Source organism: Suricata suricatta, chromosome 5 (assembly GCF_006229205.1).
Source record: "Suricata suricatta isolate VVHF042 chromosome 5, meerkat_22Aug2017_6uvM2_HiC, whole genome shotgun sequence".
In the NCBI taxonomy this organism is placed as follows: Eukaryota; Metazoa; Chordata; class Mammalia; order Carnivora; family Herpestidae; genus Suricata; species Suricata suricatta.
In genome coordinates, this window is record NC_043704.1 from 58,406,192 (window position 1) to 58,420,526 (window position 14,335).

Here is a 14,335-nt window from a genome sequence, read left to right on the forward strand (position 1 = left end):
TTTGTCCATATATTTGTTTTCGCTGTAGAAGGTGATATTTTCAGTCCTAACTAATTGTTTGCCTAGAGCTAATTTTCCGTTGGAAACTTCCTGGACAATAAATAGAAGGTAGGAATATTAATTTCTTTCTGGCTCCAAGTTGGCCAACTTCTGGCTGGCACAGGAATGATATCCCCTCTGTGGTCCTCTGTGATTTATGGCCAGGCCACAATGCCACTAGACCTTTCATTCTTCATTTGCCCTAGCTTTGGCCCCACTAAGCTTTTGCTCTGAGACCCAAGTAGTGGTCACAGCATCCTTGGTAAACCCGAGAAGCTGAGGAAGGTTCTGATGGTGCCTGCTTGCAAAGTTCTTCTAAGTGCCCCCTCGTATGGAATTGCGAAACATTTTCAGCACCTCAGAGGGGAGGCACTATGCACACAGAAGGTACTTTTTATTAGTTATCTGTGCTTATTAGTAGTAATAAAAATTTTTTTAAATACTTTTAAAAATTGAGAGCATCAGAAGAATACTTTGGGGGCACCTGGGTGTCTCAGTCAGTTAAGTGCCCAACTTTGGCTCATGTCATGATCTCACAGATTATGAGTTTGAGCCCCACATCAGGCTCTGTGCTGACAGCTCACACTCTGTCTCTCTCTCTCTCAAAAATAAATAAACAAAAAAATTTTAAAGAAGAATTCTTTGGTTATTTCTCTGGATTTAAGGCCTGTATTTGAGGGGTGCCTGGGAGGCTCAGTCAGTTGAGCATCCGACTTTGGCTCAGGTCATGATCTCATAGTCCGTGGGTTCAAGCCCTGCATCAGGCTCTGTGCTGACTGCATGCTCAGAGCCTGGAGTCTGCTTCCGATTCTGTGTCTTTTTCTTTCTCTGCCCCTCCCCTGCTTGCACTCTGTCTCACTCTTTCTCTCAAAAATAAATGAATGTAGAAAAAAAATTTTTTTAAAGACTTGTGTTTGAGGCCAGTGCCTTTCTATATAATTAAATATTGTATCAATGTTTTCTAGCAGATTTAAATTTTACACTTTTGCACATACTGTATTTAATTGGGTTGGATAGTTTTCTTTTTCTTTTTCTTTTTTTTTTTTTTAGCTTTCTTCTTAGAACTAAAATTGCTGCAAAATCCAACAATATGGTGTCTAGAAATAGAACTCTTTTTGGATAAAATTCTTTTGCTGTGTAAATAGGGCAATCTTTGATCCATACACAGAAGAAATAACACATTTTCTTATCCAAAAGACAACAGGTGTTCTGTATTGCTCGTTGTATTAAAGGGAAAAAAATGATTTATTCTGAAACTAAGGAAGGAATCTAAGTGTTCCTAGGATTTTGAGCTTTACATGATAATCCTTGGTTCTGTGAACCATGCCATTCTCTCTTCAAGTCCTACACTATCAATGTGTATGGTGGACACAGTTGCTAAGGACTCAGGAAACTTCCTGGATACATTCTGGATGTTGACATTGCAGAAGCATTTTTAGATTGATACATGCAATAGGATCCTCAGTTTTATGACTTATGGATTTAATCATTTTGAGAGAAATAAAGAACGTACTTCTAAATCTAAATATACATTTTTAAGTTTATTTTTTTATTTTTAGAGAGAGATGGAGAGTAAGTGAGGGAAGAGCAGAGAGAGAGAGACAGAATCACAAGTGGGCTTTGTGCTGTCTGCCCAGACCCCAATGAGGGGCTCAGTCTCACAAACCATGAGATCGTGTCCTGAACCGAAGTCAAGAGTCAGATGTTTAATTGACCCAGCCACCCAGGTGCCCCTAAATATGCATTTCTAAAATGCCCTTCACATTGTAAAGTTTTCTGCTGAAAACAGAGACCTAAGTGAACTGGTAGAGGTATTATTTCATACAGGTTTAAATTTAAACCATAATCTCTTTTGTAAAGAATTTAAATATGTTTACCCAGGAAATCCTGGCCATTTGGATGGAGGAATTATAGCAAGTAAAATTTTATAGGACTATTCAGGAGCTTCATCTTTAAAGAAAATCCTTCTCTGGTAATGCTTAGAAGGCAGTGTTACTGTTATCATTGCACATAGAATGAACTAAGGTGGTGGCCGCTGTGTGTACTGAGTGTCAAGTCATGATAGTGATTCATGAAGCACATCTCATCGGCTGAGAGAGTTACATCAGGTCTACAATTTATCCTTTGAGGCTTCGGAGCCTCATAAAGAGAACACTAGTTGGGAAGACAAGCACTAAAGAGGTTGAAGTATTGTTTCTCGACTCAATAGGTGACACTGGGCAGTCACTGTACTACAGGGTTTGCCTGATAGACCCACTTCCAGGGTCACTTTGGAGTGTGTGACTGGGGAAGGATTGAATGTTGTGTCCTCCTTTTTCTTCTGTTTTCTGACACCTGGGTGTTCTCATTTCCTTTTCCCCATAATCCATGTTTCAGGTATTTCTTATGTCAGTCAGTGTAGAGAAGTCTCCATCTCCACAGTAAGTGTCACACAGTATTGATCCGAACTGCACAACATGCCTTCCCTTGTTGTTTTGTCAAGCTTGACTTCTCCCTTGCTCTCTCAGCCTTTGAATTCAGCGCTCTTCTCAGAATTGGATTTTCTAATTGCTTAAGCTTCGAAGTTTGCTAAGCAGTTAGACCTATTTCAGATGACAGGGAAGACAACTAGTGCATCCAGTAGACTTCTGACCTGAGAACAAAATTACAATAATTTCCAGAGCTTGCTTAACAAATGCCTTGGGTAAATTGGAGCACAACTGTACTTGAGGTAAATGCCGGTTTCCTTTGTCTAGTTCTCTGCCAAGGGACTCTTTGCAAGGCTGTCTTATAAATTTGGTTGGCATTTCTTTTGTTCTTTGGTGATCATTGACCAACATTGCTATTGCTTCCTTCGCTTTGTAACATGATGACAGGAAGGAGAGAAGGAAGGAAGGACAGGGGTCATTGCCTACACCCAGTAAAGTGGACCATGTTTTGCAAATGCAGAAATGGAACCCCTTGTCTTTACTTCACTTATACCCCCTTATCTTAGTCACTAACAAGGTATGTTTCAACATTCATAGGATATGTCGTTTGTGTGTGTGTGTGTGTTTGTGTTATCCTTGGGAAATATTCACTAACGCCTGCCTCGGGTATGAAGGTAATTTCTATTCTTCTATTTTCTGATTTCTGAACTTCAGGAGAAGGTAAAGCTTGATGCTGAAAGGGAAAAACTAGAGAGGCTTCAGGAGCTTTACTCCGAGCAGAAGACCCAGCTGGACAATTGTCCTGAGTCCATGAGGGAACAATTACAACAACAACTGAAGAGGGTCAGTAGCAAACAGGAATGTGCAGTTTATTGTTTTTTGGTGTTTTTTCAATGCAGGTCCACTTACTTATGACTTCTACTTCACATAAGCATGAATTTGCATACGGTCTGGTCACTAGATACTTTTGAAATACAAATATGCATGCTGACAATATATATTATTTCATGCTAATCAGTTAAACAATTCCTTGTCAGAATCTTTCACTAATTTATACTGCAGAAACAGTCCTGGAGTTGTTCTCCAGAACAAAATAGAACTATTCCTGATATATAACTGACAACAAGATTGTAGCATTTCAATCGACTGACATCTTTCCCTGCACTCTCTGCTGTATCGTGAGTACTGTTTGTCCTTGGATGTTTTTTTTTTTCTCTCAGCTTGATTTTATACTTTGGTCCCCAAATTATCCTATTCTCTGACTTGCTTCCCATCATCTCTCATTGTTGTTTTTCTTCTCTTTCTGCTTCTTAATGATACTGAATTCATTAGTACAGCCGTGGCAAACACCGAGATGCAAGCTGCAGGTCAATGCCCTCAATGTCTTCTCAGGCGAGCTTCCTAATTTTTTAAAACCTAGGGTAGCATGAGCTTTGTAGTTGGACTTGATTCTCCGATTGCTACAGTTGGCAGTACTTACCGTGACCACGCTGGTTATCTGCTGAAATGAGGCTCCTGAGGTAGATAGTTCCACAAACATTAGCAAGACCACTTAATATTTCTGAGTCTCTTAACAACTGGGTTACTTACTGTAAACAGCAACTCAAATAAACTGTGACCCTGGTGGGGCAGTCATGAATGGTCTCAAAAGGAGTCACGTGATAGTATTTTGTGCTAAGTGACTAACAATTTATGATTTCATGAGTAGAAAAGAAGGCCGGTTTCATTCATGTTATTCTGTCAGGACCTTCCTGGGAGTAGGCAAGTTGAAACATCTTCTAAGGGACCCGCCCTTGAAAATGTTTAAGATTGCTTTTAATACAAAAATATTTGAAACATTAGAGTATCACTAGGTTATGAAAAATTACATTTGAAACTTCAATGTATTACAGAGGTTGAAAGCATCTTAATAAATAGTACCAAAGGCAGACACGTTTGCCTGAAGCATAATGATTTTAATTTTTTAACAAATAGTAACTTCTACTACTTTGGATCAAAAAAGTCCCAGCAATGTTTCTTCCTCTTTACTCATGCTATAGTACACAGGTGAATTTTCTGGAAGAAGATAAAACTTTCTGTCCCTCAATGTCATTAATTCTCTGGAAATCTTGTGATAAAAACGATTGGGGAAAAGAATTGTATTTGTAAAATCATTTCCATTTACAATTTGTTTGTTTATGCCTGTTCACCAAAGAGACTGAGAAACAGACTTTTCTATTTGTTTACTGTTTTTCAACTCTCCTTATTACTAAAGATTTTACACAGTGGCCATAAGACTTTACTTAGAGTTGGCAGCAACTTGTACACTTTGTTCTTCTCTGCCTCTGGCTACCCAGTTATTGCTTGCATTCTTTATCAACATGGCTGCAGATAAAAGTCGGTAGATTTTCTCAGGAACCTGGACTCAGACTGATAAAAATAATGACTGCTTAATCTAGCCTCTCCAGGATAACTCATAAACTTATGTATGTTCTAAGGGTGTTGACTGCAAAGGACAGGATATTCCAAGGCAGAAACCCCTTCTTTTTCCCCTCCAAGCAGAGTGTAAAATTCTAATTACAAATCCCTTTCCTTGGGAGAGAGAACTGGCTTGTAGCAGCTTCTGTTCACCTGTATTAAGAGATCTACTAATTCTGTTTTACAGGGATGACAACCAGAGTAACTTTTCACTGATCCCATGACCTAATCAGTAAAAATTCACTTACTACATGAGAAGTTGATTCATACTAGGAACTTCCTGTGTTACCAGAGCTCATTTCCCTTCAGACTTCAAACACTTCAGAATACCACCTCAGTATAAAGCTTTCCTGAAGGCATTTAAACTAGATCCAATAAAGGTGATTTTATTACAATAAACTTCATTAGGTGGCAAGTCATACAAAATTAAGAAAAAATAAATAAAAAGGAAGAACATCATTTTCTCAAAATCATTATCAAAATCATCATTATCCCAAATACTTAAGCTGAAATTTGGAATGATTTTGTGCATACAAAACTATGAATTTATGATCAGGCTTCTTACTCCTTTTTTTTTTTTAATGTTTATTGACTTTTGAGAGCCCAGAAGAGAGAGAGACAGAACATGAGTTCGGGAGGAGCAGAGAGAGAGGGAGACATAGAATCTGAAGCAGGCTCCAGGCTCTGAGCTGTCAGCACAGAGCTCAATGTGAGGCTCAATCCCACAAACTGTGAGATCATGACCTGAGCCAAAGTTGGCTGCTTAACCGACTCAGCCACCCAACGACCCCAGGTTTCTTATTTCTAATTCTCTCCCTGAGAAGCAGAATGCAGTTTCCATCTGAGTAGTTGTGTGTAGTAAGCATGGGCTCACCAGTCAAACTGTTCCCTGAGATGCAAGCATTGTGGAAAAGAAAGCAGAAGTGAAAGGAGTCTTGTTTGCCAGGATAAGTTGTACTATTAAATGGAGGAGACACCTGGCTAGAACCGTTTTGATGTGCTTTTGTTGATTTACTCAACTGAATGGTTGATTTCAGTGTCTTGATTTAAATATATATATCTATATATTCAGTGACATCTACAATTAGGAGACCATTTTTCTCACTGGCTCTACAATCAGTTTCTCCTTTAACCTTAGGCAACTCATTCAACCTCTGTGGGCCTCCGTGTCCTCATATTATGAAATAAGGAGATTGCACTAATGATTTCCATTGTCTTTTTCCAAATTCCAAAGATGTGCATTTGTTTGACTATTTGGCATCAGATGGAGAAATGTTAACAAATCCTGAGCCCCACTTAAATTTGTTTTCAAAGTTGGCCTTGAGCTGTCATGAGATCATTATTGTCACACATACCATATCTATCCTCTTCTTCTGTCCCTCTGCTATGCAAAGAAATCATAAGGGTCTGCACATGAGCTTCTGCCGTATAAATTCTCAAAACAATTATTAGAAAGAAGAAGGAACGGCATTACATTTTCTTGAGTGCAGCTGTTTGGTTTCCTTTCATGTCTGGCCTTTGAAATTGCCAGCCAGTAGAGATTTGTAATGTTCCTTTTAGTGAGTGAAGTTTAGTTAAAATTTTCACTCAAGTAGTCATGCCCTTAACTTTGAGCTTCCTGTATATATTACTCTGTGCTCAGTTAAACTACGCCTGCCCCCAAATTCCATCCCCTGAATTCTTATTCTTATCCAAAATCTTTGCAAGCTTTTTTTCCCCTACCAAGTTGTTTCTGTCTTACAGTGTAAGTTTATATACACACTTTCTAATTGTTTAGATAACTTGATCAGATGATTATACCAGCAGATTCTGAGTGCTAAGCTTAGCTTTAATTTTCAACCTTCCTACCCAGCGTGCTGTTACTGTCATGCAACAGTTTAAATATTTACTACAAATTAGTGGCTCTCTGACCTTCCTGGGGTTAAGATAACGCAAGCTGCATATTAACCAGATGTGGAGTAAGTGATTGGCATAGTGTGTATATTGTGAGACATATGCCCACTTCAAATAAAGATTATTTATGAACTTAAAAAAAGTTTTATGAAATTGGTTATCTCAGTAATCTTTAGCCACAAACTAAGCTTAATTGAAAGACCTTAAAAACTTGAATATGTATGACCACATGGTCATAGCTACTGATGTATTGTTTCAAGACTACCAGTATTTTATTTCAAGACTTAATATTTGAGTTCTCTCTCTGTAGTGACTAGATTTGATCCAAATTCATTAATTCCTTTAGAAGTTGTAAGCATGAGATGTCTGATTAACTTGAAACGACAACCAATAACTTGAAACCAAGGCCACTTACTGTTTGGCCAATTAAAATGGAAAAAAGTGCTAAGAAATGCTGAATATATTTTTCAAATTGTTTTTCCTGCTCTTAGGTTTTAAGAATCCACTGAGTTGACATAATAATCCTGTTGCTATAGTGTTGTTTTGTAATTACATGGTAGCTAATAGCCCTTCTATGAATCATCCCCAGAATAAAATTCATTCCAGAAGGCAGAAACATATTTTCCATTTGATTAAAAGGCTTAATTTATCACTTACATGAAAAAAGGGGGTGGTACGTTTAAAAACTGATGTAAATCTCATTTATCATATTTATGTATCCAACTCTTTGTGATCTTTTGATTGAAAAGGAAATGCCCTGGCTATTTTACCCATGTAGAATTGTAAACCTTATAGCCTAGCTGCTGTTTCCTTTTTTGGCCATAGATTACTTACAAATTACATATATTTTTAAATCTTCTATACATGCCATATTTATGGTTTTGTCAAAGGCTCTAAAATTAAGGGTTTTTAAATGTAAATTGAAGAATAATTTATACAACATGTGCCAGGCTCTGCACAGATACAGATTCATTTCATAGGTTAGGAAATACCTGTCCAAGACCATCTGATTTTTATGATTTCTAATCTTTCTTAAATGTCCTCAACATTATTCCCAGAGTAGCAGTGCTATTTGAGTGACTCTTTGTGCCTGATGAACACTATGGTTCCATTCTTTCCAGTAAAAATCTTTATAAATAGTTTTAAGGGATTTACAGAAGCCCAGTGTAATAATACGAACCTCAAAATGTTTCCAATGACTTCTTTAAATAAAATTATTTGAGCATACATGCCTATATATATGATAGGTCATATTTTATTATGAATATATACTGCATACATGTACAAAATATAGATTTACTCAAAGTAATGTACAGGTACTCTTCCTGAACATACATTAGAGAACATTTGTTGAGAAATTGTAAAAGACAAGAAAAACTAAAAATAAGTATGGAGAAGGTCTAATATTTTCTTCTTACACCCTGGTGGATTATGTTGCACCCCTCTTAGAGACTTCTAATCTGTATCTGTGGCAGATTTTGACTCTTTTTTTTTATAGTCAGTAACATTGGAAGCTTGAATTTGATCTCCATACCAGTCTCATTTCATTTGAAAATTTGTGGAAAATAGGAGTTTTCTCAAGAGATCATGTCACACCTTGGTCAGCAGATAATGTTTAATAATTTACTCAATCTTTTTATACTTTAGGATCTGTTTTAAAACCACTTAGTTGACTTAAAGCAAGAATTCCAACATCCAGGGTACCTGGATGGCTCAATCAGTTAAACATCTAACTCTTGATTTCAACTCAGGTCATGATCTCATGGTTCGTGAGATCTAGCCAATGTCGGGCTCTGTGCTGTCAGAGCCTGCTTGGGATTCTCTCTCTCTGTCTCTCTCTCTCTGTCCCTCACCTGCTCATGTTCTCTCTCTCTCTTTCTCTTCAAAACAAATAAAATAAATAAACTTAAAAAAAAAAAAAGGAATCCCAACATCCACAGAACAGTCTAATACTGAGTCAGATAAATGCTCCTCTCCCACCCCATCCATACCCAATTCGTTTCAATCCTGTTCTAACGGCCACGGCTCTGGGATTTAACTCCAAAAGAGAGGATTATCATTTTCCAACCCTGGTCAGCTTAGTAATTGAAATGATATTTTGGACTGTTTGCTTTTACTATTTTTTTTTCTTCATCTGAAGAACGCTGCAGCCTTTCTGTATGTCTTGTTTTCATTTCGTTTTTTCCAAAGGATGCCGACCTGTTGGACGTGGAGAGCAAGCACTTTGAAGACCTGGAATTCCAGCAGCTTGAGCGTGAGAGCCGCCTGGATGAGGAAAAGGAGAACCTGACCCAACAGCTCCTGCGCGAAGTGGCTGAATATCAACGGAACATTGTCACCAGAAAGGTACTTTAGCCAGGCATCATTCAATGTAAAAAATCCAAATCCACCCCTTGCTCGCTCTCTCTCTGTCTACAATCCTTATATCTGAACATCTCTGTGTTCAACCACAGATGACACTGGGGAGACTATGGAGCCTGCCATCTACATACTGCGTGGTGCACCAAACTAGACAAACAGACCTGTGTTCTCATTATCATTACTTGATGCTTTCAGATGCATTTATGAATAGTATCTGAGTTTTTCACATACGTGGAAACCAAGGGAGAGAGCATCAGAAATTTAGATATTTGTTTTAAGTTACTTGCTTTTGCAATCCTAGGAACTAGATTTAAAATAATTCTGTGAACAGAGTCTATTTTGGAATCTTCTGTTTCCATTGCTCATAGTTCTCAGCTACTAGTAGCTTACAACTATTAGAAATAGCCGCATGGAATGCCATGCACATTGTTGGCTCCACCCAACGCCTGCACCCGGATGTCCAGCCCAGAATTCACCTCTTGTTCCAAAACTTAGACTCGCATCCCAGTGCTCTGTACTAACCAATAAAATTGAGGGAGAGGAAGATGAAGCAGGTGATTTCCTGAGCTCTCAGTTTAAATAAGAAATTCCATTGTTGTTTTTTCCATGAGGCGTCTCCCAGGCTGATGTCGAAAATTCATTTATAATCTAAAACAAGATTTCCTGTTGACTTCTGGATTCTTCAAATAGATTTTTAAATCACTTGGATTGTATTGACCTTAGGGAAAGAAAAGCCTTGAGCTTGGCAGCTCAAAGAAACTGCCTCACCATCGCTGCCTACCACCAACGAAAATGTGGCCATGGCTGATCCAGTTGTAAACACTTTTTTCCCTCTTCCAGAACGTTCTGGCACACTTTTGAATTATCTAACTAACATGCATCTACATATGATCATGTTTTTCCCCGCAGGAAAAGATTTCTGCCTTGAAAAAGCAAGCCAATCACATTGTTCAGCAGGCTCAGAGAGAGCAAGACCATTTTGTAAAAGAAAAGAATAATTTAATAATGATGTTGCAGAGAGTAAGTATTTCCTTTTCCACATTGGTTGCAATAAAACTCAGGTGCCAACTCGGGGAAAGTTGCTTCCGTCAAACACATACCTTTTCATTGTGAATAGTGAATTGTAATTCAAAGAAGCTTTTTAATATGCATTTTTATTTTATCTTCCCCATTAATAAGCTGATGATCTGTGAATAATTATAATTCAAAAAGAATATTTTCCTCATGCTTTTTCCACAGAAAATTCAAATGATGGAAAATGTGTACATTTTCTAATCTTCCTCTTTTAAAAAAATTCGATTTTTCATCAAATAAGCAGAACATATTCTTCTTTTTTTGCTGCTATCAAATATTTGGCTCAGCTGCTGCTGTATTTTTAACCCCAGTTATTTGCAGGTGGGTCTTCCTGGCAAGTGCCACTTTGGGCTCAGCTGGGCTTAACTAACTAGGGGGACACCCTGTCTGAGTGACAAGATCATCCTCACCAAAGGGACTATGTCCCGTCTGCCCAGCACCTAACTTGGCTGCATATAAAGGGATTCCTTTGCCCAACCTGCAGCTTGATTTTCTGACATAGTCCCTGGCCTGGTATCAGGTGTAAGACACCCAAGAGTTAAAGTTCATGGGGCGAGTCTCAGGACTGAGCCTTGTATCCAGCCCACTACCTGGGATGTGGCACTTGCGATCCTGAAACATGAAGAAACGTAGCTGCAGCATTCTTGTCTTAGCTTTGTTTAGGTTGAGAAGAGACAGAAAATTGGTCTTTCACATACAATTAGGAGTTCACTCAAGGTGCCTATGTAGCCCACACAGACCCATGATAGCTCCCCTCCTCCTGCTTCTTTGGCACCTAGAAATCTCTGAATGGATATATATTTTCCATCCCTGTCTCCTGCTCTGGGGATGAACTCTGGTTCCACTAACCTCCCCACCACCCTTTGCATGTGATATTCAAAGGCACAGCTTAAATTAGTGTAATATGTAGTATTAGACAGTGTACATGTAGTAGTTTCTGAACTTTTACCAAAAATGGGGAAAAAATCCTTAAGAGATAGATTTCTTTTTACTGGGTAATCACAATGATAGAAATGTTAGTTTTTCATTAAAATATATTAAATATAATTGTCTTATAAAAATTGTGGTCTAAAGTTATGGTTTATATTTTTCCAAATTGATCTATAGATATATCTCAATCTTTACAAAACATTTTTAATGTTTATTTATTTTGAGAGAGAGAGCAAAAAAATAGCAGGGGAGGGGTCAAGAGAGAGGGAGACACAGAATCTGAAGCAGCCGCCGGGCTCTGAGCTGTCGGCACAGAGCCTGATGTGGGGCTCAAACTCATGAACTGCGAGATCATGACCTGAACTGAAGTTGGATGCTCAGCTGACTGAGCCACCCAGGTGCCCCTAAATGCATCTCAATCTCCATAAAAATCCCAACAGGCTCTTATAGAAATCGACACAAGTTGATGCAAAATTTACAGTCAATCTGCCTTATTTGTGGAGTCCATATTTGTGAATTTGCTGACTCACTAAGATTTATTTGTAGCCCCCAAATCAATATGTGGTTTGCAGTTCCTTGATGGATGTGTGCAGAGCGGTGACAGTCTGTAATCGCTCAGCATGCACCGCCCCAGCTGACATTGACCAAAACAACACCGGCCTTTGTGTTCCAGATGTCATAGAGTAAAGAAATGTGTCTTTTTTGTGGGCAATTTTATGCTGTTTTCACATTTTTTTTGTTGATGATTTTGCCATTTAAAATAACCCCCGAGCATAGTGCTAATGTACTGTCTAATGTTCCAAAGGGCTGGAAGGTTGTGATGTGCCTTATGGATAAAATGCATGTGTTAAACAAGCTTCATCCAAGCATGAATTATAGTGCTTTTAGCTGTGAGCTCTGTGTTTAGTAATCAACAATATATATTAAGTAAGATGTCTTTGAACATAAACACACATAAAGCAAAATTATGTACTGATCAGTTGACGAAATGATTTTGACCAGAAGCCCACAATAACCCAACTCTGTCTTTTCCAGAGGAAAAATGGTTCAGTAGTTACTAATTCAGTGTTCATGGCAATATTATAGAGCTTAAGAATTATAAGTAATGAGAAGCAACTCGATGAAGATGCCAAGGGCATAGAATAGCCAGAATAACTTTGAACAAGAACCAAGTGAAAGGATTTATACTATTTGATTTCAAGGTCGTCTCTAAAGCTATAGTATTAAAATGATGTGGTCCTGACACACAGCCAGACATACAGATCAATGGAACCAAACAGAAAGTCCGGAAATAGACCCACACATATACTGTCTATTGACTTTTGACAAAGAGCTCCAAGACAATCCAGTGGGGAAAAGAAAGTCTTTCCAACAAACAGTGCTGGATCAACTGGGCAAACATGGGGGGAAGGGAAGAGCCCTAACACATCTGTCCCCACACCATGCATATAAATTAACTCAAGGCAGATTGTAGCCCTCAACATAAAAATTAAAGTGGTAAAAGAAGAAAATGTAGGCCTGCAAGTACACTTCCCTGGCCTTGGGTTAAGCACAGGTTTCTTAAAGATGGACTAACAAAGACCTACACCCAGAATATATTAAGAACGCTTATAATTCAATAATGGTCAATAAGCACTCAATAAATAACTTTTATAAAAGAAAAACAGGCCAAAGAACTGAATACAAACACTGCACAAAAGAAGATATATGAAGAGACTATAAGTCACCTGAAAAAATACTTGCTATCATTAGTCATCAGGGAAATCTAAGATTGACTAAGCTTAATAGATTTTGTGTTCCTTCAGGAAAAGGAAAATCTTTGTAATTTGGAAAAGAAATACTCCAGCCTCTCTGGGGGAAAAGGGTTTCCCGTCAACCCCAGTACTCTAAAAGAGGTAAGCGATGGTTTTACATGTCCACTCATAGCACCTTAGATATCACGAGATGTGCCTCAGTTTTACATGATCAGCTAAATAAGTAAACCCTCACATAAGTGACTTAAAAAGCATTCAGTGCTTTGATGATTTCCCTGCCTTTTACTTATGCTTTGAGGATTTCAGAGATTATCTTTGTGTCTAATGCAGATGCACTGTGTGTGTGTGTGTGTGTGTGTGTGTGTGTGTGTGTGTATAGACTATGCTTGACAGTGACATTGTGGGTTAACGTGGAGTTTCAAACAAGTTGGGATCTAAACCAAAACTAGTTTTGCTTTTTTTGTTTTAATGCTTATTCATTTTTTGAGAGAGAGAGAGAGAGAAAGCTTGAGTAGGGGAGTGGGAGAGAGAGGGGGAGACACAGAATCCGAAGCAGGCTCCAGGCTCTGAGGCTGTCAGCACAAAGCAGGATGTGGGGCTCCAACTCATGAACCGTGAGATTATGACCTGGCCGAAGTCAGACGCTTAACTGACTGAGCCACCCAGGTATCCCTAAACCAAGACTAGTCTTAAATTCTCTTCTCTGCAGTTTTCTTTTTCAGTTCCTCCTCTTTCTTACTTTACGTCTCTTTTTCCGAAGTCTGATAACACATGAAAATGCCTCTGCGCATTTGATAAGATAGTCTGGTTTCTTCCTTCTCTCTGTCTCTTTTTTCCCCAGCATTGTTTCTGCTATTTCCCTCCTGAAATTAGAAAATCCTATTTACACTAAGCTTTACACACCTTTATCCCAAACATCCATCTTTCGGAAATACCTTCTTATGGAGCTACACCACTACAATGGGAGAATATTTTAACTCTAATTTAGAAAGTTATAACCCTGACTGAAAAAGAACATAGTTGTTATATTTTTTAGCACAGTTGACCCACCATGTTACATTAATTCCAGGTCTACAGCGGTGATTCAGCAAGTTCACATGTTATGCTATGTTCACCATAAGTGGAGCTATCATCTATTCCAAAACAAAATAGGTTTCTTTGTATTTATTTTTTCCAAAAAGCTAGGGGAAAAAGTTGCTTCTGCATAAAAATTTGTGTAATAACAAAAAAAAACCCCACTTTATTTATAAATACCTATTTAAAAGGCAGCAGAGTTAAGACTTCCTACATAGGGAGTATTGTGTGCGTGTGTGTGTGTGTGTGCATGTGTGTGTGTGTATGTGTGTTGTAAGTATAGGAGGTAAATGCTCATCACATAATAAGTATGAATAACGTGTATCTTGGAAGCAATATGAACTA

At 38.2% G+C, this 14,335-nt stretch overlaps 1 protein-coding gene across 12 annotated transcripts in view; it reads left to right on the top strand.

Moving 5' to 3' along the window:
• The window catches only part of PHLDB2 (pleckstrin homology like domain family B member 2), a 108,735-nt gene that overhangs the window by 59,785 nt on the left and 34,615 nt on the right, over positions 1–14,335 (top strand). For 10 of the 12 annotated variants that reach the window (XM_029939274.1, XM_029939284.1, XM_029939272.1 and 7 more), the window contains 4 exons: positions 3,162–3,290; positions 8,988–9,143; positions 10,068–10,178; positions 12,968–13,057. In XM_029939274.1, the coding sequence (XP_029795134.1) occupies positions 3,162–3,290; positions 8,988–9,143; positions 10,068–10,178; positions 12,968–13,057 (486 nt within the window). The remainder of the gene's footprint in view (positions 1–3,161; positions 3,291–8,987; positions 9,144–10,067; positions 10,179–12,967; positions 13,058–14,335) is intronic. The other 2 variants (XM_029939277.1, XM_029939282.1) reach the window with 1 other exon arrangement.